This window comes from Melospiza georgiana, chromosome 11 (genome assembly GCF_028018845.1).
Source record: "Melospiza georgiana isolate bMelGeo1 chromosome 11, bMelGeo1.pri, whole genome shotgun sequence".
NCBI classification, from domain to species: domain Eukaryota; kingdom Metazoa; phylum Chordata; class Aves; order Passeriformes; family Passerellidae; genus Melospiza; species Melospiza georgiana.
In genome coordinates this window covers 17,710,506-17,736,047 of record NC_080440.1, presented here as the reverse complement: position 1 = coordinate 17,736,047, position 25,542 = coordinate 17,710,506, and the positions used below count along the sequence as shown (strand labels likewise).

At 40.7% G+C, this 25,542-nt stretch overlaps 1 protein-coding gene across 1 annotated transcript in view; it reads right to left on the bottom strand.

The window, feature by feature from the left end:
• IARS1 (isoleucyl-tRNA synthetase 1) overlaps window positions 1–25,542 on the bottom strand; it is a 95,514-nt gene that overhangs the window by 34,717 nt on the left and 35,255 nt on the right. Inside the window, exons 14-19 of the mRNA XM_058031823.1 lie at window positions 23,921–24,019; window positions 13,711–13,837; window positions 8,948–9,021; window positions 7,498–7,692; window positions 3,043–3,129; window positions 2,272–2,355 (exon numbers count right to left, since the gene is read on the bottom strand). Coding sequence (XP_057887806.1) covers window positions 2,272–2,355; window positions 3,043–3,129; window positions 7,498–7,692; window positions 8,948–9,021; window positions 13,711–13,837; window positions 23,921–24,019 — 666 coding nt within the window. The remainder of the gene's footprint in view (window positions 1–2,271; window positions 2,356–3,042; window positions 3,130–7,497; window positions 7,693–8,947; window positions 9,022–13,710; window positions 13,838–23,920; window positions 24,020–25,542) is intronic.

The window sequence follows — 25,542 nt, the reverse complement described above, 5'->3', positions numbered from 1 at the left end:
ACAACATTTTTTAACACAGATTCATAGAATGGTTTGGGTGGGAACAGACCCCAAAGATCACCCAAGTGAATTCATACCTGAATTCAAATTATAAATTTACACAAGAACAGAACAATTAATGGCAATGAATAGTAAGTCCTTAAATGAAACTGGAATTTAGGTCTGTCCTTAAACCACACCTTCCTTCTACCACAATTATTTATGTGCTACAGTTTGGTGGTGATGTAGCTTTGGTTTTTTTTTGGGAGGGTTGTTGTTTTAATAAAGCAGCCCTACCCTGCCTTACAATATGTAAATGTTACAAGAAGAGCAATTTCCTCAATTACTCTAATTCAAAGATCCATTTATTGTATGGACAGAGAAATAAGGTCCACAGAAAAACCAGAGTTCCATCAGTTTAGTTACAGCCATTCAGTTACCCACTGGGCAGAAATAAAATCAAGCCAGTGTCACTGAGTTTGCTGACAATGCATGAGAAAAAAGTGAATTATCTCTTCACCCCTCAGACCAGCAGCTTGTTGCATTATTGCTCCTGCATTTGAAGACTAGGTTGAGAGGAGGATGCAACTGCTCCCTTCTAACAGCAATCCTCACCCAGCACAGAGGAAAGCAAAGGCTGGAAATACCAGGACCAGCAAATTCCTTCTGACACAGCTCAGCTTGGACAGGTCACCAGCCCAGGTCTCAGCAATGTTGAAATGTAACTGGTTTGGCCTTTCTAAAAGATTTCACTCAGGATTCAAATTTCACGAAGCCTCAAGTTGAGCTGTTAAATTTACTGTGCTGTTATTTCTGCTGTTTGCTCAATTCCATATTCATTTCACCAACTTATATCTATATTTTCCACTGATCTATTTATCAAGCTACTGCTGAGAATACTTCAAAGCTGGAGTTAGAATATACATATATATTTGTGTACTGCAAAAGCTAAAGTAACTCTGCAGGGAAACAGTGCCAAGGAAAAAACCTCAGTTGTAGCTTTTGCTATAAACAGAGAACATCAAGCACCTCAGAAAAGGCAGAGAACTGAATTGCAGAGCTCCTTCCAGAAATGAGCCCAGGCTGCAATGCTTTTTTACTCTCTGTGTGGGTGTAGGTATAAATAAATGTGACATTAAAGAATGAGTACACTGGCAGAAAAATGAATTAGCTTCTTAGAAATTTCAAAAAAAAACCATGAATAATGGAAGTGTAACTTCTGGTGTTTGAGATTTTTTTGGTTTGTTTATAAAAAAGGCAGGGTTGTTTTTTTTTTCAACAGAAACATCACCTGTGATTTAAAAATCTCCAGTATGAGTAACTCCAACCCTTTTCACTCTTATTATTGCAGCTACCAGCTCAGTGCTACCCTGCTACCACACCTTGTTGATTTGTAAAGAGCAACCTTGATTAAATGGAAGAATTCCACTCAACTCTTCATTGTAAACATGTTAAAGCTTGAAACAATTAGAACTTCACATTGATTCTGTTAAATTATCTAGAAGCAACAACCACCTTCCCCAAACAAACACTCAGCTCCCATTCAGCCCATCAGTTCTGTGTGCAGCTGTAAAACACAATGTGTGAGAGCTGAAGGGTTTCTTGTATACACAAGAATTACAGAGCTCCAGAGAACTGCCCAAGTGGTGCATTCCTGCAGTTATTAAAATGTCTTTTATGTAGCTTTACCTCAAGGTACCACCTGATGCATGCAGTCAGTGCACCAAGTGACTCTGTAATCACTTCAAGTGGTTCATTAAAATTACAGGAGCACATGAACTGTGTTTAATCTCTGTTTGACCAGGATAATTTATCCACACACATTAGGCTGCTCCACTTCTGCTCTTGTGGTGCCACTACTATTAGGTGCAAATGATGTACTTACATCCACAAGCACAAAGCACTTTCTCTCTAGAAAATGTATAGTGCAAACAGGAAACAAATGTTTTGTGCATCATGCATAGACCCTCCTCTAAGCCAATGATTTAACAGTGACTTGTAGTGTTGTTATCAAATATTTTATTCCCATTTTCAGTGGTTCAGCTCAGACTATCAGTGCTGGAAGAAGCAGATCCCCTGGCCTTTAGGGAGGGAGACATGCACTGCATCCATTGCCAGTTCTTTGCAGTCATCCACTCCTGCAGCTACTTCTGTCACAGTGGTCTAGAAGCTTCTAAAATGAACTTTCTTCCTGCTGCTAACTGTCAAACCACCCAAGCAGCCTCTTGGTATGGATCTGCCATGAGCAGGGAGCCAACACATCCCACAGAACATCCAGCAGAGAAACCCCACCTGAGTGCATCAGCTCCATAACTGTTCACAATGTGCATTGGATCAGGGTAGTTCTTCTTCCTTTTGCTCATCTTCTGGCCATCACTAGAAAACATCAGAATGTAGGCATCAAATCTCAGAACTTTTTTAACACTTTTAACACTTATTTTAATGGATAAAGAAAAAAGGATCTTCAAATCCTGCTCAGTTTTTCTGGCCTAGTACATTCCTGGTGGCACAGACATAATTATAAATATCTATATATTAGCACATCTTTTCTGTAGGACTGTTGAACCTAAAAAACAACTGAAAAAACCAAAGCCCACCCAGAAGGCTCCCAAGTTACAAATCTAAGCAGGAAATCTGTCCTTCCTACCCAAGCTGAGGAAAGATGCACTTGTTTTGAATCAATCCCTCCACCCTACTGATTTTTTTTAAATTTTTCATTGGAAAATAAAGGGAAACAAATATAATTAACTTTAAATTACATCTAAAACTACATTTATCATCCCCTTTACTCTGCATAACAGGTACAATTTCTTTCCTATTCTTGCTATTCATTTTCTCTCTCCAGGCAGGACTGGCCCTGCTGGGAAGAGCCCAGTGCAGCAGATGCTGGGATGTGTGAGCCTCTCACTCTCAGATGCTTCTTATCTCCTACAGCACAGATATCACCCTGGCAAGTCTTAACAGCTCCAAAGCCCATTTCACATTCCATTTACAATTTGCAGGTCTTATCTGAAACATTCTTTGACTAAAAAGCTGCTCAGGAAGCAGCTGATTGACACCAACCTGGCAAGGACAAGGCCGTTGACAATGACATTCTTGAAAGGAGGCCTCCCAAAAAGAGCAGTGGACAGCACCAGCAAAGTGTAGAACCTGAAACAAGAGACAACACAAATGGGACTTTATAAATACACCAAACCAAAGCCTGCATGTCTTCCTTATAAAATAAATGTGTCATTATGCTGCTTTCTTCTGGCAAAGGTAAATTTTAAGTCTGGGGAACATTTATGTGGCAAAGAGTCAGAAGAGGAGCCATGGAATGTAGATCTTCCTATTTGAAGCATTTCATGCTGTTTGCTCAGCTGGGATCTACTAGTCCAGGAAGGCAGAAAAATTTTAATAGGAAGCATTAGGAAGAACCTGAGGAAGAAAACTGCAGCATTTTCCCTCTTTAGCAGAAAAAAGGGAATTCTGCCCCTGAACAAGTTTCCTATTTGCTCACTGCAAACCTGTCAGGACCAAACAGAGCACTCAGGACCAGCACATTTTTGTTTGTGTGTTAATTGTGTGTTCTTCAGCCTGGAACAATGGAACATAGTATAAAAGTATAAAAACAAGTTACCAAAAATGAGAGAAGCCTCCTTCCAATGCTGCCAAAGGTTTGATTGGAAGGAGGTTGTGGCTGTCTGCTTTAATCAGCCATCACTAGGAAATAAGAGAATGTTCCCCCAACAAAGGGCAGCAGTGGTTCCTCCCCATTCTATTTGATGTGTTTACAATCACTCCATAAACTTGGACACTCTGGAAATCAGTGCTGGAGCAAGCACAGGCACCTATTGTTCACAGGCTGATCTATGATTATATCTGGGAAATTAAGTGGAAGTGCAGGATGATGTGATAATTTCACACTCAGGAGCCAGAGCCTTCACCAAAGGAGGGCTGTGTGAGCTGCTGGAACTGCACTGCTGGTAATTACTTTAAAGAAAGTAACTGGAGGGTGGGCCACAGCTTTCCTGGTTCAAAACAGGCATCACACTGACAACTGCTTAGCAACCTTCAAAGAGAAGGTGATTATAAAAAAGCTATAATAAGGCACAGGAGGTTATGTCTCAGAACTATGTATTTGCATGAAGATTTAGGGGAGAAACACTTCATGGGGGGGAAAAAAATCCATCTGTATGTTCCAAAGTTGTTTTTATCAAATAGCAGCCTGTAATTGCAAAAGCATTATTCTGACACTTGAGGGTCCTCTGCAGAGGTTGCTGTGTGCATTTATTAAGTGACTTCCATGACAACTCTGATGTTTATCTCATCCAGACCCCAAACTCTCAAAATCACCTCAACTCAGACTGCAGGATACAAATTCTCTTTATTAAACTGCACTTTAATTTCATTAATTTTAAACAATACTCCTCCATCTGCACACAAACATGTGCATTCAAAATCCCTGTACTGATTTTTTAAAAAAAACCCCAAAACACAAATATCTGACTATTTACTCAGGTGACTGACACCTCAAGCCTACAGGGCTGAAAGTTCATTACAAACACAGCAGTTTTTCCTCTGTACTTACTAAAAAGTTCCTCATTGACAAACTCCCAGCACTTTCTGCAAACTGGTCACAAATTCTCCTATTAGAGCACCTGAATTTGCAGGTAAAAATCACAAAGCAGAACCAACTAGGAGAGATTTCAATGTTCTTCAGGAATTCCTAATTCTCTGTGTTAGAAAAGTTGTACAGGCAGACTGTGGGCACTGAAAAAATGCATCCAAGGATACATCACAAATTTTATGTTCAAATTGTCAAACCCAAAGAGCCTCAGCATGAGGTGCCTTAGCTGATGACAGCTACAAGACTGTCTCTGAAAACCTGTGATCCACATATTCTGATGGAACTCTTCAGATTCTTCCTCAGGTTGTGCTTTTAGAATTCACCTCATTCACTCTGAATATTTTAAAGCAGTGTCTTTCTGCACCTATTTTTGAAATATGTTGTCAACAGACACACTTGTTTCTTGAAAACTTCCTCAATTTCTCTGCTGCTTCACCTTCCATTCACCAAATCTCAGATTGTTCCTAGGTATGTCCTTGCAGATAAATACCTGCCACATAACCAACAGTAAAAATGCCATAACAGGGACAGGAGAAAACAGGGAGAGAAACTTTGCTCCTTTTTTTTCTTGAACATCTGTGGATAAATTCATGATCCTGTGGTTCATGTCAAACCCTCCAGATTTGAACTCCCTATGGGCCACCACATTCTGACCACAGCCATAAATCTTTGCTACATTTCCCTGTACAGAGGCAGAGCCTTTCCTACCACTCTGCCTGGACTGCCAGTCTTGCAACACAACTACTCTGAGATTTTGTCCCGTGGCTTTAACAAATATAATTCAGCTGGTTCTCTATCCATGCAGAAAGTCATCAAAAATATCACTTTCCTGGACAATCACCTTCTTCACATTAATTTTCCCCTTGTCTCCCTTGATTTTTTTTCTCCTCTTCTGTGAAGTGAACCAGAAGCCACCAGACCTGCACCTCCTGAGCCTTTCTCCACCTCCCAGTCCTCACTCCACAGCAGCTGCAGATTCTGACCTGACACAAAACCAATCTCCATTCTCAATCTTCACACTTCTAACAGGATGTGCCAAACACAAATCACATCCTGTGCTCCCAGCACTTCAGAACTCACCCCTGCTCCTTGTTCTTAGACCTCACATCTTAATTCCTCCTGTCTCTCACAAATCACAAGTGCTCTACTACAAATCACCCAACACTTGCTGGTAGCAAAGCCCCAGCTCATTAACAACCTGGGAGAGGTGGGAGCAGCAGGAATTGAGGAGGGTGTTTTGATTTCCCACCACAAACAGGTGAAACACACCTGGCTCTGGCTAAGAGTCCCAGGAACTCTTACACTGATGTTAAGAACAAAAAGCCCCAGACTGAAAAGGGAAAGCCTCCTCTTGCACCCTGATTATGGCACACAAGTCTGAGGGCTCACACCAAATATCTTCATCCTGAGTTCCTCCATTAAAAAATAAATTATTTCTAATTTTTCCAGATGAAAAGAATAAAGAGAGAAAACTAACTTGTTATTCTCCTTTTGCTACCCAACAGTATTTGATTGTTTACTGAGGTACTAAATCATTTTTTGCATCACAATAAAGGGGTTGAAAAATGAAGACATTTCACTGCAGTCATGAAATTTAGTTGTATTTGGCATCCTGCCTGCTTCAGTTGCTTGGTTTGTTGGGGGGTAGAGGAGTGGGCAAAGGGAAGTGCCAACTGTATTGCAGAGGAATTTATTTAGCTCTAATACCTCAAGTTACTGGATGGAAAAGTTCTGCTTGGACAGAGTCAAATTCACTAATCCAGAAAATACAAAAATTCATCTTCATCTGTCAATTTTTACAGTCAACCTCAAACTTCAGACATGGACTAAACACTTTGCAATGCTAGAATTAAAGCTGTATGCAGGCATACAAGTATGTATGAGAACATTAACCACAGAAAATCAGACAAAATTTTTCATGGATGATTGAAAAGGATTTATCCAGAGTGAAAGAAGCAGATGTAGTTTACAGCTGAAAGCTTTGACTTTTTTGTAAACTATACAATCTTTACAACATAAGGTTTGATTTAGTTTTTTTTCTGCACTCATATAAACCCAAAACTCAATCTTAGAGTAAAAGTTATCAGGCTATATATTGGCTTGAAATCCTCAACACATTGACTTCCATTTCAGCCAACTCAACTGCAGCTCTGTCTCTAGTAGATAACTCAAGTTCTGTGATCATTCAGCTGCTGAGATTTTTGCTTACCAGGCCTAAGATGTGCCCTATTACCTACTGATGTCTTCCATAACAGCTGGGAAGTTTTCTTGCTAATATTGTATTTCTACAACAACTTTTTCATCACCGAGTTTTAGACCACCTTGTGTTTTAGTTTAAAAAATTAATTATACACTTACCTGTACAGAAACAGTCAAGTTATCTGTACAGCATTACCCAAAGATATGGAAGTATTGAAGCCACGACAGTTTAAGTAGAATGATAGTGAATTTATCATGGGGTGAAAAATAGATTTTTGGGGTTTTTAGAATGGGGGTTCAGGGGGCAAGATGGAAGAACCTGGCTGTGTCAAGTCCTTCTTCTTGGCCTCCATCTTCTGCTGTGATGTTGGCACTTTTAGATTGGTTGAGAGTAGAAGCTCACTGTCTAAATAGGTGATAGGTATTGGGAAGTTATTGTAAATATTGTACACGTAGTTTTTAGTATAAAAAGATAACACTGCCCTGAGGGTAGCCAGTGTGCCTCTGACTGTCTTGCTGAGCAGACCTCAGCAGGTCAGAGAAAGAATTCTATAGATAAGAAACAACAAACAACCTTGAGACCGAGAAACGAAGAGCTCCGACTCCTCCTTTGACCGCCAGGCTGGGAAAAGAGACTTTCTAACACCTCTTGGGGTCACTGTGACCAGCCAGAGTCCCGAGGCCCCCAGAGCTAGTAAGGCAGGCATTACCATCCCCGCGTCTGGTCGATGCCCTCGGCGATGAAGTCGGCGGGGAAGGCGTCCTCGAGCTCCCTCCTGCTCTCGAAGGGGTAGTGCACCTGCGCGTAGGGCATGCTGCCGCTCTCGAACCAGCAGTCAAACACCTCGGGCACGCGGCGCAGCGCGCCCTTCCCGCGGCGTGACGGGATGTGCAGCACGTCGATGCTGCAAAAGGGACACACCCACCTTCAAAAACCCCCTTTAAAACTCAAATGGTTTATTCAACCTTAACAGAAATACTACAGAAAGACTCAGTCATCTTTGTTTCAGGTGTGCTGCGTATCTCTGGGTTGTCATTGCTACCGTGTCACGGATGTATTTTATGAAAAATCCTTTTGTTAGGATTTTTTTCTCCTGAGAAGCTGAAAGGCCTGAGAAATGAAATATAAACAATAATTATCTGCTGCTGTGGAATGCAACATGTGCATATGTGATTGGTCTCATGCCGTCGTTTTTAATTCATGGCCAATCACAGTCCAACTGTCTCAGACTCTTTGGTCAGTCACAAGATTTTATTATCATCCCTTTCCATTCCTTGCTAGCCTTCTGATGAAATCCATTCTTCTATTCTTTAGTATAGTTTTAATATATCATTTTCTTTTAATATATAATTTTCTTTCAATATATCATTTTCTTTCAATATATCATTTTCTTTCAATATATCATTTTCTTTCAATATATCATTTTCTTTCAATATAATATATATCATAAAATAATAAATCAGCCTTCTGAAACATGGGGTCAAGATTCTCATCTCTTCCCATGTCAGGGTTGCCTGCAAATTCAACACCATCAGAAAGAAGATCTGAATGAAATAATATTCTCCCTCAGACATATTCGTTCCTATGTCTATTGAACAGAAGTGATCTAACATTTAGTTTAAAGTGAATCAGTAAAGGAAAACAGCTCTTGGTCACGTGAACAAATCCTCTGAAGAATAAAACGTGCAATGATGTCCTAAGCTGACTTGATTTCCCCGAACCCAAACAAGTGCATTTTGTGTCTCATTTCACCAGGGTTTAATTTCATGCAGATTTAGTCTTATAGATGGATAATGAGATGATTGGCTCTCACAATTAATATTGTGTGAATATTAAAAAAAGCTTTAGTGATGTATAGTTATGTTATTGTAGTTTAGATGTCCTCTGTTCTCCCCATAGTTCCCTTTCCCCCAGTACTGTTACCATCAGACAAAGTGTTTCCTTTAACAGTCTCTGTAATTTTTTGTATTAACAGCATTCAACAAGTGTTTTTCAACAGAAAAAAAGAACCTGACATTTATATGTGTTAATCACAAGTCCTGTTACAACTTGTCTATTCCCTAAACCTGTTTCCCAGGGATCTGGCAAAAAAAAAAAAAATCAAGGTTTTTTTATGTCTGCTTATCTATTTCTAATACCCAGTAGTCTCTGTGACTCACCTTTCTCGATGCAGATCTGTCACTTTGACTCCAGTCAGCTCCTCCAGTTCTGCCATTGAACCAACACAAACCACCTGCAGGAGAAATTACAGAAAATTAGCCAGTTATTTGTACACAGCAGGTTTGGCTTTTTGTTGTTTTGGGTTTTTTTGTTTTTTTTTTTTTTTTAATATCAGACAGGAGACTTGCACTATCTCCTGTAGCAGTTTACAGAGCTGAAAAAAAACCAATACAAATTTTGTACAAGGCTCTCCTTCCTCAAATGATGTTAAAGACCACTGCCCTGATTTAATACAATTCATGTCACAGGAATTGGAGACTTGGAAGCAGCAGCATCTTGGCAGGTTATCAAAAAATGTGGGGGGCTTCTCCAAACCAAACACAACCAAAAACCTCTGAAAATTCAATGACTGACTTTACACAAACAGGAGTTTCAGACCCCAGGTTCCTCCCCTAAAGTAAGCAGCTCACTATCCATAAGGGTTCCATTCCAGGCAAACAAAACTGTACATGTTAAAAGGCTTTTTATTTAAAGCAAAGAAAGCATCACAGCTACCAAAGGGGTTGCTAAGAAAGACTTTTCTTGTGCACCAACATGCTATTAGGAAAAATGCTGATTTCCACATCAGATTTGCACTGACATCATGAAACAATGATTCTAAAAAAGTGTATGAGAAAGCAGAAAAGCAAAGGTTTTTACTTTATGTTTTACTGCAATGAGCCCTCCCAGACCCTGGTAGCCTCTCTCATCTGCCAGGACTCAGGAGCCACAAGCTGCAGCACAGGCCTGGATTCTGGAGATGCTGTCCCACATGCCATCTTTTCCATTTAGACTAGCAACAGAAAAACCCCAGGGTCTGACAGATCTGACAGGGAAGGAGTTAAATGTAGCACCATAAAGAAGCTGTAAATAGGCCAGACGTTTTTCACATGAAATAACTTTGGAAGTTGCTCTTAAGATACAAAAAATCAGAGCACTGCTCAATTCCGTGAGCAAGTCTTAAACATATGCATATGTATACACATGGAAATTGTGACTAACTGAAAGGTTTTGGTGTATTTCATTCCAAAAAATTGTCATGAATTACAGAAAAGACAGAAACTCAGTCTGATTTGGGTTTTAAGACATGATTTTCCCAGTCTGATTCAAGTGCTGATATGCATTACTAATCACCATTTGCTATTGTTAAAGTACTTTGGAAATGTGATGTTTTCATTCTTATCTTTTTTTTTCCTGTAGGAAATGAGGCAGGACAATGATTCCACTAGCCAGGTACAAGAGGCTGCAGAATGCACACAAACTACACCAGGGGATTTATTCCAGGTGAAAATACATCTTCATCAACAAACTATTTTAAACCCAGATCTGTTCTTCATTCATGTGGCCCCACAAGTAAACACAGAGGCTCAAGTGAGCAGCAGCAGGTGCTTAGTTCAGCACTGCTGGAGGAAGAAAAGGTATTCATAGAGAAATGGCTAAAAAAATGCCCTTGGATACAACTTCACCTTCACTAACCTATGTATTTGAAAATACTTTCACACTAAGCTCTGGGAGAAAAGCTGCTCATTATTTGGTGCTTTTTGAACAAGTTCTTCAATGCCAAAGCAAAATTCTGAATATTGATGCACAACTGCACCCAGAAATCACTCATGGAAGAAATGAAAAATCCACCAACCCCCAGAGCAACAGAGATCTCCCCCACTGAGTCAGACTGCCTCTGTCCAAGGCAGAAGGAAGGAGCTCCTGTGTCCCAAGGGGAGCTCATTAGACACTGAAAGGCAAGAGGAGAAAGCAGCAAAGAGATGCTAATCAAATTCCATCCCTCATTAGGCCCACCCCCTCGTTTCTGCAAGGAGCACACACAGGCTGATGCTCCCCAATTAAATTCCTCAATTAGATGGATCCTGCTCTGGATCCATCCCTTCAGGAGCCATGGCTGCCCCAGCAGCCTGGGCCCTCTGCTCTGCCCACCAGACATTTGCTCCTCCTCCATTTTATGGTTCACAGCAGCTACAGAAGCAGCTCCACCACATCCAGCAGCAGCTCAGGCTGCAGCAGATGGGACCTGACAAGAACCCACAGGTCAAGGTTAACCCCTGCCAACAAAATGAACATCAGATCCAGGATTATCCATGTCCACAGGAGCACAGATCCATCCAGCAGCAGCCATGGACCTCAATGCTCCTGTAGCACAGCCCTGCAGTCCCTGCTGGATAAAAATGTTTGTTTATGTGGGTTTGCCATTTCAGCTGTGCCCAGGACTACAGCTGGAGGAAGGAGTGCCCACAGAAAGGAAGAAGCCTGCAGGGTGTGGCAGAGAGATCTCCAGAAAGCATCTCATGAATATTCAACAGGGGAAGAAATGACTGCTACAGTGGCCCAGAAATGCACCAGGAGAGGTTCCCTCACCCTCAGGAGAGCAGAGGCAGAGCCCTCTCCTTGTGCTGGGCCAGACTGAGGGCACCCAGCCCGAGGCAGGGTTACCATGGGTGACAAGCCAGGAAATAATCAGGGAACCTTCACAACATCACTGAATACTGAACACTATCATTTGTATGCAAGGCCTATCAAGTGAGCCCATATCTGCTTTACCAACTTGGGTGTTATATTAAAAAATTTTATTATCTAATCCAAATGAGATGTTTTCCTCCACTGGGGAAATGGTTGGAATTTGAAAGCTTAAAATGATAAACTGTCTGCAAAAATGTGGCAATAAACACAATCTTCAGAATTTAACTTCCATTATGTGTCTCTACCTGATAATTATGCTAAAAGAAAACTAAAATAAAACTGTGCAAAACCAGTTATTGATCTGTAATAAAATTCACTTTAATACCAATTAATTCACCTTACTGTATATTAAATAAGGAATTGTTATTACTTCTCCAGGATTTAATATGCAAAGCATAATTGCATGCAACAAAGTGTTCTTCTGAGAGCAAGACATGAAGAGGCTGCTGTGCAATCCCACACCAGGCTGCAGTAACACTGGAGTCAGGAATTCTGAGGGAATATCATTACTGAGAGAGCAGATGTCACCCAGGCTCTAAGTTCCACATCAGTTCCAGCCCTATTTGTTTTTCAAGCCATATCTCACACACACAAAAAGATAAAATACTTTTCAAAAAACCCTTAACTTGAAATTTAGCTCTGTTCAGAAGCTGTACTCAGCTATTAAAGCACAATATTCAGGCTCTGGAGCAAACAGAAATGTGTAACATCTATGGATAGAAATAATAGACCTGTTGGTATTTCCATCATTATTCAGAACACTGAGCCCTGAGGAATATTTGCAGCTCGTTTCTAAGGAAAGGTCAATCTTCCAAGTTAGACATCATTTTGTTATTAAAAACTAACAAATCAAACTTAGAAAAGCAAAAAAATCAGTACACACAGGAATACAGATATGGGGAGACTGGACAGAAAATGAAATATTATTAGAGGCAAGGAGTGGAAGTAATGAAACCTTTACACAATCTTTTTCAGCTGTAGAATGAAACACTCAGCCACAACACTGAAAGCCTTTTTATTACCTAAAAGAAATTATTATATTGAACAAGGGACTGAGCAATGTTGGATGAATGTGAAAAAAAGTGTGTATAAATTGTCAGTCCTCAAACTAAACTGGAACTGTTATATGAGAGACAGAAGCACTGGGTTTGTCAGTAATTTACAAACACACTCACAGCACAAGCAGAATCCAAATGCCAAGGCTTTCTTAGATACTTAAATCCTAATTGCAGGAGTATCTCCTTGTCTTACCAAGATTCCCAGTGAAGAGGAAATAAAAAATGCTTTATGGTGCACATCTAAGCAATGGCAAGTTGAAGATCATAAAATACTTCTCTAGCAGATGTTTTCCTACTCGAGGTCTTTCAGGTCTAAAATGAAGAGTAAAACTTTTTCAAATTGAGAGAGAGAAAAATAAAGGCTTGGGGTAGTGCCATCAGTGTTTACCTTCCCTGCACACCCTGACACTGATTACCATTTTCTACTTCTTGCATGAGGAAGGCTTTTCATGTGTGTCTAGTGGAACTAACTCAATGCAAAAAAAAAAACAACAAAAACCCCCACAAAAAACCCAAAACCCACTCTACCTTCAGAAAGAATTTTAAAACCATCAAAATTCTGTTAAGTGTTCACTTGTGCCCTCTGCATCTTGGTACCAATGCAGGGTACCTTACAGCTTGACAAAGCTCATTTATAGCATTACCATTATACATTTTCATCATTCCACTAGATCCATATTTTTACAGTCTGCTACATTCACATTTGTGGCACTACAAATATGTATCTTTGCTGTTCTGCTGTGGTGGACTGGCTTTTATGCCTTCAGCAACTCATTTGGCTTGAACTAACCAACCACCAGAATATCAAAAGCAGACTTAAAGGAGTTCCAAAAAAAAAAAAAAAAAAAAACTCCTCCTTGCCATTTTCTCACTGCATTTATTATTTCCTTTAGATTTGCCATCACTGCAAATTCTTCTGGGAAAGACAAGATTAATTTTAATGTAAAAACCAAGAAAAATTGCTTGCAGTTCTCAAGCAAAAGCAGGGAATACCTGTACAGGCACACCAAGGCACCCATAAATAGGCACAGATCTATCACCTATTACACACACACAAATGGGTTATACAGATTTACTGTTCAAACATGTAAACAGCACTTCAGGCTGCAGCAGTCAAAGATAGAGCAAAACAGGCAAACAACAAGTACAGGCAGGGTTTCTGCCAGCTGGAAGCTTTCATGTTCCTCACTCACCTCCTCCAAATCGTCGCTGACCCACAGGGGGATGGGGGTGCCCCAGTAGCGGTTCCGAGAGATGGCCCAGTCGCGAGCGTCCTTCAGCCAGTTCCCAAAGCGCTTCTCCCGCACAAAATCTGGAACCCTGGGCCAAAAAACCAACAGTGTTCATCTATCACTACTGCCACTTCAGAGAAAGCTGGTAAGAATTGGTTCTATTTGATTTTATCCACCAAGAAGTTCATTTCAGCATTGATTGACTTGGAGCGCGTTCATGTTACAGCTCTGGTTGCTGCAAGGCCTGAGGAGGTGCTGCCAAAAAACACAACATTGCCTTCTTCTGACCCCAGGTGAGCTGCAGAAGTGACAAACACCAGGTTCATTTTGCCATGAAGTAACTCAGGAAAACATGGCAACATAAAATAGATTAATTAGGGGTGAAACACAGCCAAAGTGCTCAGGACAGTCCAACGCTGGAGGGTTATGGCTAAGGGTGATCACAACACTGCTGCTTAAATTACATATAGAAAAAAGATTTTGAGGTTCAATGAAATTCCCATTATTAAAAAGCCTGGAGCAACAGCATCAAAAGGCACCTTGGATTATGTGTGGGCATCCAGGTACACAAACATTAATCAGGCTGATAGATCATACAAAAAATCCTTTCCAAGCTATTTATCATCTCACTTTGAATTACCCAATTAAGAAACAAAACACGCCCCCAACCACAGAACCCTATCAAGGCTTGCTAAAACCTCATTTTGAGCACTAATGGGCACTGAGGGATGGTAAAGACAAATTTTCATTGTATGAAAGTATCTTGGAGCTCAAAGGTTAAGGCCAGAACCCAATGTTCCTGGCTGTGCTAAGTGGCCTGGTGCCTTGATCAGAACCATTTTCTCCCACAATATAAACAAACAATTAACTATTTACCCAATGATTATATGCAGATGAAGGAAAGCAATGGATTTCACAGTCAACAATATGCTCCCCTCGTGCCTAAAGGTGCATTTTAAAAGACCAAATTGAAATTAAACTCACAGAAAGAGCAACCTTAAGCCAGCGTCAGACACACAGAAGCTTGAATGAGCGGCTCACAACAATAAAGCAGCTCTGGAACTGAGATTTTAGCAACCCAAGGCAGGTTTTGCTGGGTTTGTTTTCCCAGTCTAACCAGAAAGGCCCTTCCCAAAGTCTGAGCTGGATTAGGAGAGCCACAGTTTCCAAAGGGGGAGCAGCCATGCTACAAAGCACACAGGGTCTCTTCCACCTTTTCTTTCTGAAGCTCTTGGTCCTCTTGTCAAGTATTTCTTTTTAAAGAAGATTTTTAATCACAGGTCAGTCCCAAGGGTAACAAAGATGAAAGGCTCCATTAGAGGACAAATTGAAAGAATGGATTCATACGACACAAGGATTTGGCCCATAGCAGGAGATTTATGAAACAAGTGTGAACAAAAAAAAAAAAAAAAAGGCAAACTATTGATGAAAATAAAAGCCACTCTCTTTTAAAAGTTTTACCCATGATGATGCCATGTGGAGATCTAAAGACTCCTTGACGGCAGTGTTGTCTCAAGTGGATAAAAAGTACCCTTAAAAGCCTCACTAAATATCAGCCTGGGGTTCCAGAGCTTCCCTTGCTATTTCTGGAGTTACTTTCAGCCACACAGTTGTCTCCTGTAACACTTCTCCAACAAAAATCTAATATAAAACAATTTCAAACAAACTCAGTGAGTCATGTTTCACATGACATGTGCAGCCCTGCTTTGAAATGTAGAATGTATACAGCCTTTCCCAATTTGGTTCAGCGTGGGACTCATTACTATTAACTCTCTGCGCTGACCTTAGGAGACCCTCTCTCCAAACACAAGTGGAAACTGTACAAAGTTCATTAGCATTTGCCCAACGTTCCACTAATGTGGAAAACTTCTCTTTACATCACTCCTAAACTAGTTTCCATTTTTCAGAAGTTGTTAGACACTGATTAGCTGAAATTATTAGTCCCATTTAACATAGCTAGAGGCTGAGACAATCCCCCAATGACATTAAAATGCTAAGAGTTTCAACTCTGCCTCCTCAAAACACGCCTGAAAAATTAATTTTATCCCCAAAGTGGACATTAACCACAAAAATGTATGTGGTGTGATCTCTCTCTGTGAGCTATGAAAGCATATAATTTACCTCTTCTGGTAAAATTGTCTGACCCTGCTGCCAGTTTTCAGTGGAACATGAAACACAAACCACTTCATCTCCTACCAACCAATTTTGGAACAATGATCTGTGGCTCTTCAGAGGTACAAGGCAGGAATAACAGTGGCACAGGCATCAAGTCAAACAGAAAGAGCCTGTACCTAACCCATTCTGAGCCCATCACTCAAAGGAAGTGTTACTTAGAGCAGTTGGGTTTTGCCTGTGCAGAGATGCTGCCCATGGGTGCTGCCCAGGGCAGGCACAGCCTCCAGCTGGGATCAGGCTGGAAAAGGGATCTGCAGCAGGAACAGCCATGCCAGGCACAGCTCTTCCAGTCTGGAGCCCATTTCTTCTACTTATTCTCACTAGGTTTAGCTCCAGAGAGCTCAGCTTAACACACACCTACATATCACAGAGGAAAAAATAAAATCAGAGGCACCTTCTACTGAAATATTTCCCTAATACTTAAATATTAAATATTAGGCTGGAAAAAAGAGTATTCTCAATGATGTTGTTATTAACACCTGATCTTTATTTAAACCAATTCCAGGTTAGTGTTCGTATAGAGTTTTTCAGTTTCTTTTCATCCTACTCTTAGATATTTTCTTGGTATATTTCTCCTGTTAAATTTTCATAAAGACACCATCCTGCCACAGGCATGTATTAGTTGAGGGAGCATTTTTTACTCTTCCATCTACACAAAGCAGCTGGAGGATAAATGAAAAGCCCTCTCCCATATAGCAATGCACACATTTTTCATGTTTAACCCCACATCCATCACATTCATGTTGACACACAAAGCTCAGGTTCCTGCTGCTGGTGACCCCTGAGCTTGGCTGTGCCCAGTTGTGCCTGTTCAGAGCCCTGGACTGGCACTGGACACCTTCACACCTCAGAGAGGATCAAACCCCAGCATCCAACTGCTCCATGAGGCTGCAAGTGAAAAATCAAAGCAGCCCCATCTCTCCCAAAGCCATGGTGCTGCAGCTCCTCAAACTGAGCTGTGAGAAATGGGTTTTTTGGGTTGTTTTTTTTTTTTTTTTTTTTTATTTCCCAACTGACCTACAATTTGTTTGACCTTCAAATTTCTCTGCAAAATTACACAGATAGGATTTCATACTTCTTTCTGTGACATTTAGCAAGGTTAAGGAGACTGCTGCCTCAGCAGGTCAGGGAGCTCTTGATTCATGGCTGTGGAACAGTGTGGGACAATTGCAATTTCTCCTCTTGGCACCCAGGACAGGGCACTAAATAAACTTCAGCATGCAGACACTGCAGCAGTTGGAAAGTTCAGGGAACTGAACTCCACAACACAAAGGAATAAATACTGTTTTGCCAAATCATACATTAAAAAGATTCTGAATCAAAGTGCATCAGTTCCAACCTGTTTGAATGCTCATGTCTATCTTACTTTCCCACCATCAAAACTCTATCATATAAGTTAGAGATAATGAAAATTATTCATTTGCTGCAAATTTCCGTGTCCATTTTTGACTGTTTGTTCCTATTTTTGAAGCAGATGTGGGGTTTTGCTTAATTCATGCATTGCTAAGTCCTCTGCACAGTCAACTCCCACATCCTTTCTTGGTAGCTACTCATTTTCTTCGTGTCTAAAATAAAAATTCCATTTGACAAGCCAAAAAAACCCATGAAGAGCAAAGCAAAACCCAGCCTTTTAACAGCATTTATTAACTTATTACAACAGGAACCATCTTCTTTGCCTTCTCAGCCTATGCACCACTCAGCACCCAAGTCACACAAGCAATGTGGGCATGGGTTTGAAAACAGCAAATATTGACCACCCTCAATCCCAGAGCAGAACTGAGTCTGCTGACAGTGAGCTACCACAGGCTGAGCCAGTGGGCTCTCAGCATCAATAAAATGCAAGGAACAGCATCAATTAAATACAGAAATTTGCTTTCTGACTCTTGTCTCCAGAGGAAAAATGTACAGGATGCAAATAAAAAAATATTCTAAATTATCATATTATCCAGAAGGAAACTTATTAAAAGGATAAAGACATCTGCTCCTTTTCTGTAGATATATTCTGAGGTGTATTTCTTGTGCTTATAACACAACTGCAAATACTGAACTGAGCTCCTTATTCCATCTGAGAGCTCAGGTGTGCTCTGAGCTGCCTCTCCATGCCCCAGCCACAGGATGCAGGAACTGCCTGAAAGCAGCACCATCCCTCTGTTCTGTAAACACAAACAGCACTGCCAAAATAAAACACTGCCCCTGCACAAGCCTCGTGTTTTAGCATCAGCTCAACATGAAAAGCTGTTTCAGATATTACATAAAGATAGACTAATCCTTTCTCACTCTTCATTGTCATGATATTCTCTGCAAAACCACAGCACCTTTATGTATTGGGTAAGATTTACTTCATAATTGCTAATTAAAGGAGTTAAGACTGTAAAGTTGATAAACAAAATACTACCTTAAGCAGTGGGAATTAGGGGACCTAATACCAGATTAAGAACTCTAATACAGCTTTGGTTCTGAGAGGATGGTCCCAGATCTGTCCTTCTTTGGCAAGCTGGTAACTTTTTAAGTGCCACCTGAAATCAGGAATCAGTTGTAAGCCTGGAAAAGAGAAAGTTACTCTAGCAGCAGATAGCTGAGTTGTATCAGCAAACTCAAAGGTGATGAAGTAGTTATTCTATGTCATCTAACTAAATATGTACAGATTTATTTAAATTCCTAGCATACCAACTGGGGGGTTTATTTTAGGTGTAGAATTTGGCTTTCTTTTTAAACATTAACCAACCCTTAGAAGACAAAGGCTTAAATTCCATTATGTTAATTTACTCTAATAACAAGCCTCCTTCAGCATGCCCTCAAATTGATTTTTAATGGTTTTTAATTCAAAGAGATAAAATAAGGAACTATTCATGGCCTTTTGACACTTTAATTAGCACCAATCTATATCATGGACCTAATTAAACATGGGGGGAGGGGGGAGGGAGGAAAGGTCAGTGTGTGGCAGGCAGAATTTCCACTGCAGCAGCAGCTCTGCTCCTCAGCCCGGGAGAGCTGCAGTGGTGCAAGCCCACAAACCCTGCTCATGGTGCAGCTCACAGGGGCTAGCTGAGCTGTGCTTTCCATCATTTTCATCTCCCAATGTTCCTCTTGGCTCCTTTCTCCTGGTTCCCATGGCAACCCCCACGTTTGGTGTGCCTGCAATGCTGCTGCAGCCCCGTCAGCGGCACGGCTCCGGACGCAGCCGTGACCTCCAAGGCTGGCACACACACACACACACACCCCTGACACCCTGCTGCACCTCCCTGCCACAGCCAGGCACTGCTCACTGTGATACACTCCTTATCTCATCAACAACCCCTGCAGCCACAAGCCACGGAGCTCCCTTGGGAATGTTCTAACATTTGCTGGCACAAAGTATTTTGTAGGGCATCGGCACCCAGGATCCATCTCAAGGCACATCTATCAATGCATTTGCATTCCTGTGACAGGGGCAGATATTCTACACACTGCTCATGTCACAGATTTATCAGATGCCCAAGGAAAGAGTGCTGGAGTTGCTCTGTGAACTGGCATTTGGGGGGTTTATTTCAGCAGCTTTTCCTTGTGCCCCCTCAGTGGGGATGGAGAGGTGCCTCTGCATTCATGGCATCAGCAGCAAGCCCTGCACCAGAGCCTCAGAGAGCAAACAGCAAAACTGAGGCACAGCAGAACAGTAGCCATCAAAATCCAGTGAACAAGCCTCCAAATTCACTTCTAATCCTCAGCCATGTCTGATAACAGACAGTAATAAAACCCTCTCTAAATTAGACAAACACAAGGCTAACCCTGCAGCAATTTTTTTCCACCTCCTGCTGTAGGCAATGGCAGTAATTTGGATTTTTCCTCGGGAAATGTTGCCATCTAGTGACTCCACGTTGCTGTACACATCACAATTGCTACTAGAGGGAGGATCTCATTTGTAGTCACGATTCCCCAGTAAGAAAAGTGTGACTGATGACTCAAAAAGAAGAGTTACAACTGCAAGGTGATACTAAAGAAAAGAAAGAAATGAAAAAATCTACACACAGCATACATTTCAAACTGTTCAGATGAAATGTATTAATATTAACAAACTAAGAAAGAAAATGTCCTGAGACTTTCTATAAAACAAAAATAAGCAGCAAAAGAAGGAAAAAGGACTCACTGATTTTCTTCCATTGCTCTACAATCCTGTTATGACTTAAAATTCTGTTGCCCTGCCTCAGACTCAGATTCCCACATGAGCAAAAATGACAAGTTCAGTAAAATAAACATTTGCTTTCTATTGTGGCTCTACAGCCCATCCCTGCACAGCCTCGGGGTTTCTGACACAAACAGGCATCATTCCTGATCACATCTCACCTTTCCACAGCTGGGACACAGTTTTGTGCTCAAAGATTAAAATGACCAGGGTGAAAAGCCTCTCCAAAGCTTGATGTGCTTGATGACACCTGGGCTGGAGCTGCAGGGAGTGAGTGCAAAACTCTCATTTTAATTTCACTACAGAAATGTGCTGTGGGTGGCATTTCCAGCAAGAACTAACAGCTTAAGTGATGGAAGTCAGGAAAATAATACCTTCAACCATACATCAAGCTCTTTATTACAGCACCTGAGTCCTTCAGTGGTGAGAAGATGCCAGAACAAAAGGTTTGGCTGCTTTGAAGTCCCTGACTGTCTCCCATCACTGCTTTCCTTCCACTGATGCTCATTTTTCCACTCCTGCAAGTGCTGCACATCTTATGCAAACAATGTCAGAACTGCACAATGTCTTTAACATCAGAAACTTGGCAACAGCTACAGGTCAATGTTTCAGGAGTTACTGAAGGAGAACTTTAAGTGAGGGAGGTTTAAAAGAAAGAAAAAAAGAGTTCAAAGCTAAAATTTAAACAGAATCTTTTCTATCAGTCTGCAAGAATGGAAATAAAACATCCACTGCCAGAAGGATGAGCTACAAGAGTTTGGAATTCTCATTAGAAGTTGTACAGATTTATTGCTTTCAGTAACTTGTAAATTTTCAATTTACACCAACTTTGAACACTGATGACAGGAATTAGTCCTATATTGTAATTATAATCTAACATGGCCTGGTTTAGTCTGTGGGTACATAAAAAATGCTCTTTCAACAAACCATTTGAGAAAATGATGGTGACAACATTCAAGGCTGAAATCCAGACAGCACCTTGGTGCTGCATCCAACTCTCCTTATCAAGAGAATAGAAAGCCAAGATCTGACAAATCTGGATTTTACAGCAGCCAAACCTGCCCCTCTTCATCTCAAATACAGCAGCACTGGGTGCCTGAATGCCAAACAGAAGAGAATCTTTTTAATTTAAATTTTCTTTAAATAAGATCTCAGTTACACAGTAAAGAACATTCAGTAAGGGAACTTCAATTAAAGGCTGAAGCACAGCCCCCTAAATACTGTTCCAATTGTGCATTTTCATCAACATCCAGCACAAGTTAATTCCCAGTCTGACTGAAATAAGGATGCAACAGAGCAGAGAGGGTTTCTTGGCTTCTGGTTTTACAAAAATGCTGGCACATTACTCATGCAGCCATTATTGGAAGTGATAGTTAAATCCATTTTGAAAAATGAAAATAGACTTACTGGTTTTAATAAATTTTGAATGACTGTGGCCTTATAAGTTGGGTAATTCACTAAAAAACTAATTAGAAATGCAATCAGGTTGCAAAGTTTGTCCAAGTATGTTTAATCTATTTCATCAGAAAGGATATCTATCAAGAGGGCAGCTATTCTTAAGGGAAAATATACCTATCAGTCATTTGGAGGAATAAAAAAAGCAATGCAGTCAAACCCATTTTGTAAAGGTTAATATAGTCGGAAAAGCATTTATCCCAAATTTTCTCATTTTCAGGACATGCTGAAGCCCCAGAGAGTCCAAAAATAAATTTTTAAAAAGCTACATATTATTCTTGTGACACTTTCAGAGATCAAGTCTCTTCAAAAGCAGAAAAAGTAGGTTTGGGGAAGGAAGGAGTTGCCAAAATTTAAATAAATGAATACTGCAGAAGGCCAGCAGTCTCAATGCCAACTTCAGAAGCTACAAGCCCAAACAAAACTGGCATCAATGGAGAACACATGAAGAAAACCTCAAAAACACTTCTATATTCTTTACAAAAGCTGGATTTTAAAAGCCAACTTCCAGATTACCCAGTATTCAAATTACTGTGAATTCACATACTGGAAATACATATTATTTATTAATAATTCTGTGATCATACATCTCTACTTGTAGCTACATTCCCAACAAAAAGCTTCCCAAAATCTTTAAGACCACATGGTTTTAAGAGGAGTCCTGAGGAACCAGTTTTATGTTCGATGATGGAATTGTGTTCAGATTCAGGAACTGCCTAAAGGACAAATGGTTGCTGTAATTCCAGGCATTTTGGAAATTGCCAAATGATGGCATTGTCTGCTCTTCTCACTCAACCTCTGCAACACTGATATCCCCCCTATCAGCACTTACAAAAGCACCACTGAAACCCCAAATATGTGCATGAGGCTCAAACTGAGCAGTAATTCTCACTAATTAGTGTCTCCTGGATGAATGGAGGTCACTCAGCAGCTCCTTCCTGAAGCTCTGCTTCTGGAAAAGCAAAACCCATCCATTCAAGCCCTTCTTAACAGGATCATTACATTTTTTCTTCTGTTCATGTGAAAATTAAGTATGCAGGTCTACTGTCATCCCAACAGTGAAAGCATCTTGAGGAAGCTAATTAAAGCTAAGAACAAACACTTTCACCCCCTCTCCAGCTTATTTTTGCCCCAAAGGAGGATCACAGTATGTTCTGCTGTGGAAAACAGAAAACAGCACTCCCTAATCTCTAAACTCTCCTGACACAGGCAGACTGGGCTTGTGCTGCAGCATTTTTGGGCAGGCTCCATTCTGGATCACTGACTTCTCCCTCACATCCCAGGATTTACACTGCCTGCACCACGTCAGCACTTATGCAAAAGCTGCTCATGGAGAATTTAATTGCCAGCTACTGTCCATGAAAAAAAGGCAGCACAAGCTGTAATTGCTCACTGAAGGTTGAGTCACCTTCTTTCCAAGAGGCAAAGGAGGTGGGAGAGGGGTGGAATCCCAACTCTCCCTGCAGCCCTCAGAAGAAAAGACTGAATGAGGTTGGAATCTCCAAGTTTTCCTTGCTCACTGGGAGGTCTCAGCCTCTCAGGCACAAGTGATGGATGACAGGAAGGGAAATAAAAATGCAGCTTTTAAAAGTGCAGAAGATAAGGTCCTTTTGTTACTATCACACCACAAACCCAGGACTGACTCCCTAAAAGGCCACCAGCACCAAGAGTCCCCTTTTACTGTAATTAATAATGCATTTAAGTTCTTATCTAAAGCTCATCTGCTGTTTTCTACACAAATCTCACACAACATAGGGAGTTTTTCACACTCCCTATATACCTGTCAAGATTTCATTTTTGCCATTAATAGAATTTTTTTCTTTAAAACTGTAACTGAGTTTACCTACAACAATTAAGGCAGCTGGGTTGAGCTTTTTGTGGCTGTTTAGGGAGAGAGTGGGTGTGGATTTTTCTTCAAATGCACCTATGATGAAGTAATCAACCTTATCTGTAATAACTAGATGAAAAAACCACAACTTGTCTAAAAATTGGTTTAATTTGGAACAACATATACACAGCCCTAAGCTGCCTCTATTACTGCCTCAGGTGGAACCTTTTGGGAAGCACATCTCTGCTTCTGCAGGATGATTCTCCTCTGCAGTTTCTCTCATGCTGAATAGTTTAGGTTTGCATACCATGATTGGAGGGCGCTCTTAATGACCCTGTAGTGTATTTCTCTGTAAATGACAAGGGAATATTCATTCTTGATAGAATTGAGATAAGACTCTGCTTAGAACTGGTCGCAGCAGCACTGGCTGAAAAGGAGTGGAAATATGAAGCAGAGTGAGCATGGGAACAGGGGAATGGCTTTGGAGAGCTCCAGCACACACAACCCCCAGCTCCAGGGAAAGGAATAAATCAGATTTCTGCAGGACACATTACCAGTAGCACTGGGCATTGTTCTCCAGCAGCTTCTCCACCATGTGCTCCACCCTGACAAACCAGCTGGGCACAGCTTTGTAGATCAGCGGGGTATCTGACCTGTGCAGGGAAGGGAATAAAAGAAACAAACACATTTTTAAATGCTACATTATTTATAAAGTGCTCTTTAATATTTATTTTTGCACATGACAGTCTCCTTTTCACAGGGTGCTGCTGAAATACTATCACAGTTAAAGGCTGGGGTTTGTTTGGTTTGTTAAATTACATAAACTGTTACACTTATGTGAGCTACTATTTTGAAATCCAGTCCTGAAAAAATATTTTACAGCCTTCAAACCCAGTAATTCAAGGAATTTGTATAGCAAGAGCAATCATGAGAATGTTCAAACGATACTTGAATTTGAAATTTGTGCTCCTACATAGTACAACATGATGAACTTCAGCAACTATTAAAATGAGTCATGTTTCAGTCTTCCACATGAGCTCATTCTGAATCACTTTTTATGTGTACATGAGCTTGAAAAGTCAGGGAACATTATGCTGTGCTTTTACTACTTGCATTTAAAATAATAATCACAAATCATAAAGAAGTAACAGCACCTAGGGTTAACCAGAAGAAAGTTCTATTCCAGGAGGAGAGGGAAAGCAAGAAATCCAGATAAGCATATAAAAGAAGTTTCAAATATATCTTAACATATTCCTTACTTCAATAAGCAATAAAAGAAAATTCTTATGGGAGGAGAGCAGTTTCACAACTTGGGATTGCTTAGAAATGGAAACACAATTGGCCAGAGCACAGATTGAGCAATTTCCTAAATTGCTTGGGAAAATCAGTATCTCCAAACATCTGACTGCAGTGTCCCAACCCAGTCTCTGATTTATCAGTTCCACAATAACTGCTTAAGGTCTTGAATAACTGTTCAGGCAGCACATCCTTCTGAAGGATCCTGGGATCCAGCAGTGGGCACAGGTCACTAGCAGGGCTCAGACATTTCTAACCCTTCCCATCCATCCCATTATTCCATTTTGAGGAGGGAGAAGAGCCCTAGGGGATAGGATCTGTGGGTACAGAGGAGAAAACAACACTGAGACAAGAACCTCATTCTCCTTTAGCATCATTCCACTCTACAAAATGTTTCTGAAAAATATTACTTTTGTTTGAGTCACTTTGGTTCAGAACTTGGCAATACACAAAAGTTCACCTGAGAAACTCCTGTTATCTCCCATGTGCAGTGAGCACTACAAACAGCCAAAGTTTAATTCATTTCACTTATACCCACAGCAATAACACATTTGAAATCCACAACTACTGCTGGTTATGATGTAAATTCAAACTGCTACTGTGCCAGTACTTACTAAAGGTGCACCTGCCTGACCCACAAAAGAAAGAAAACCCACAGCAAAGGTTCTTCAGACCTTAAAAGCCGAACTCACAGTGCACAAAGCCCAACAATAAAAAACACATTGTTTCTTTCAACACTATACTTCAAAGGACTTTCCATTTTAACTATAGCTGTATGTTTCCATGTGCTTAAGTGTTAAACTACCTATAACCTTAAAGGAAGTGGTGAAAGCTCAAAGTAACAATAATGTAGTTGTGTCCTAGCTATTAAAGGCAAACC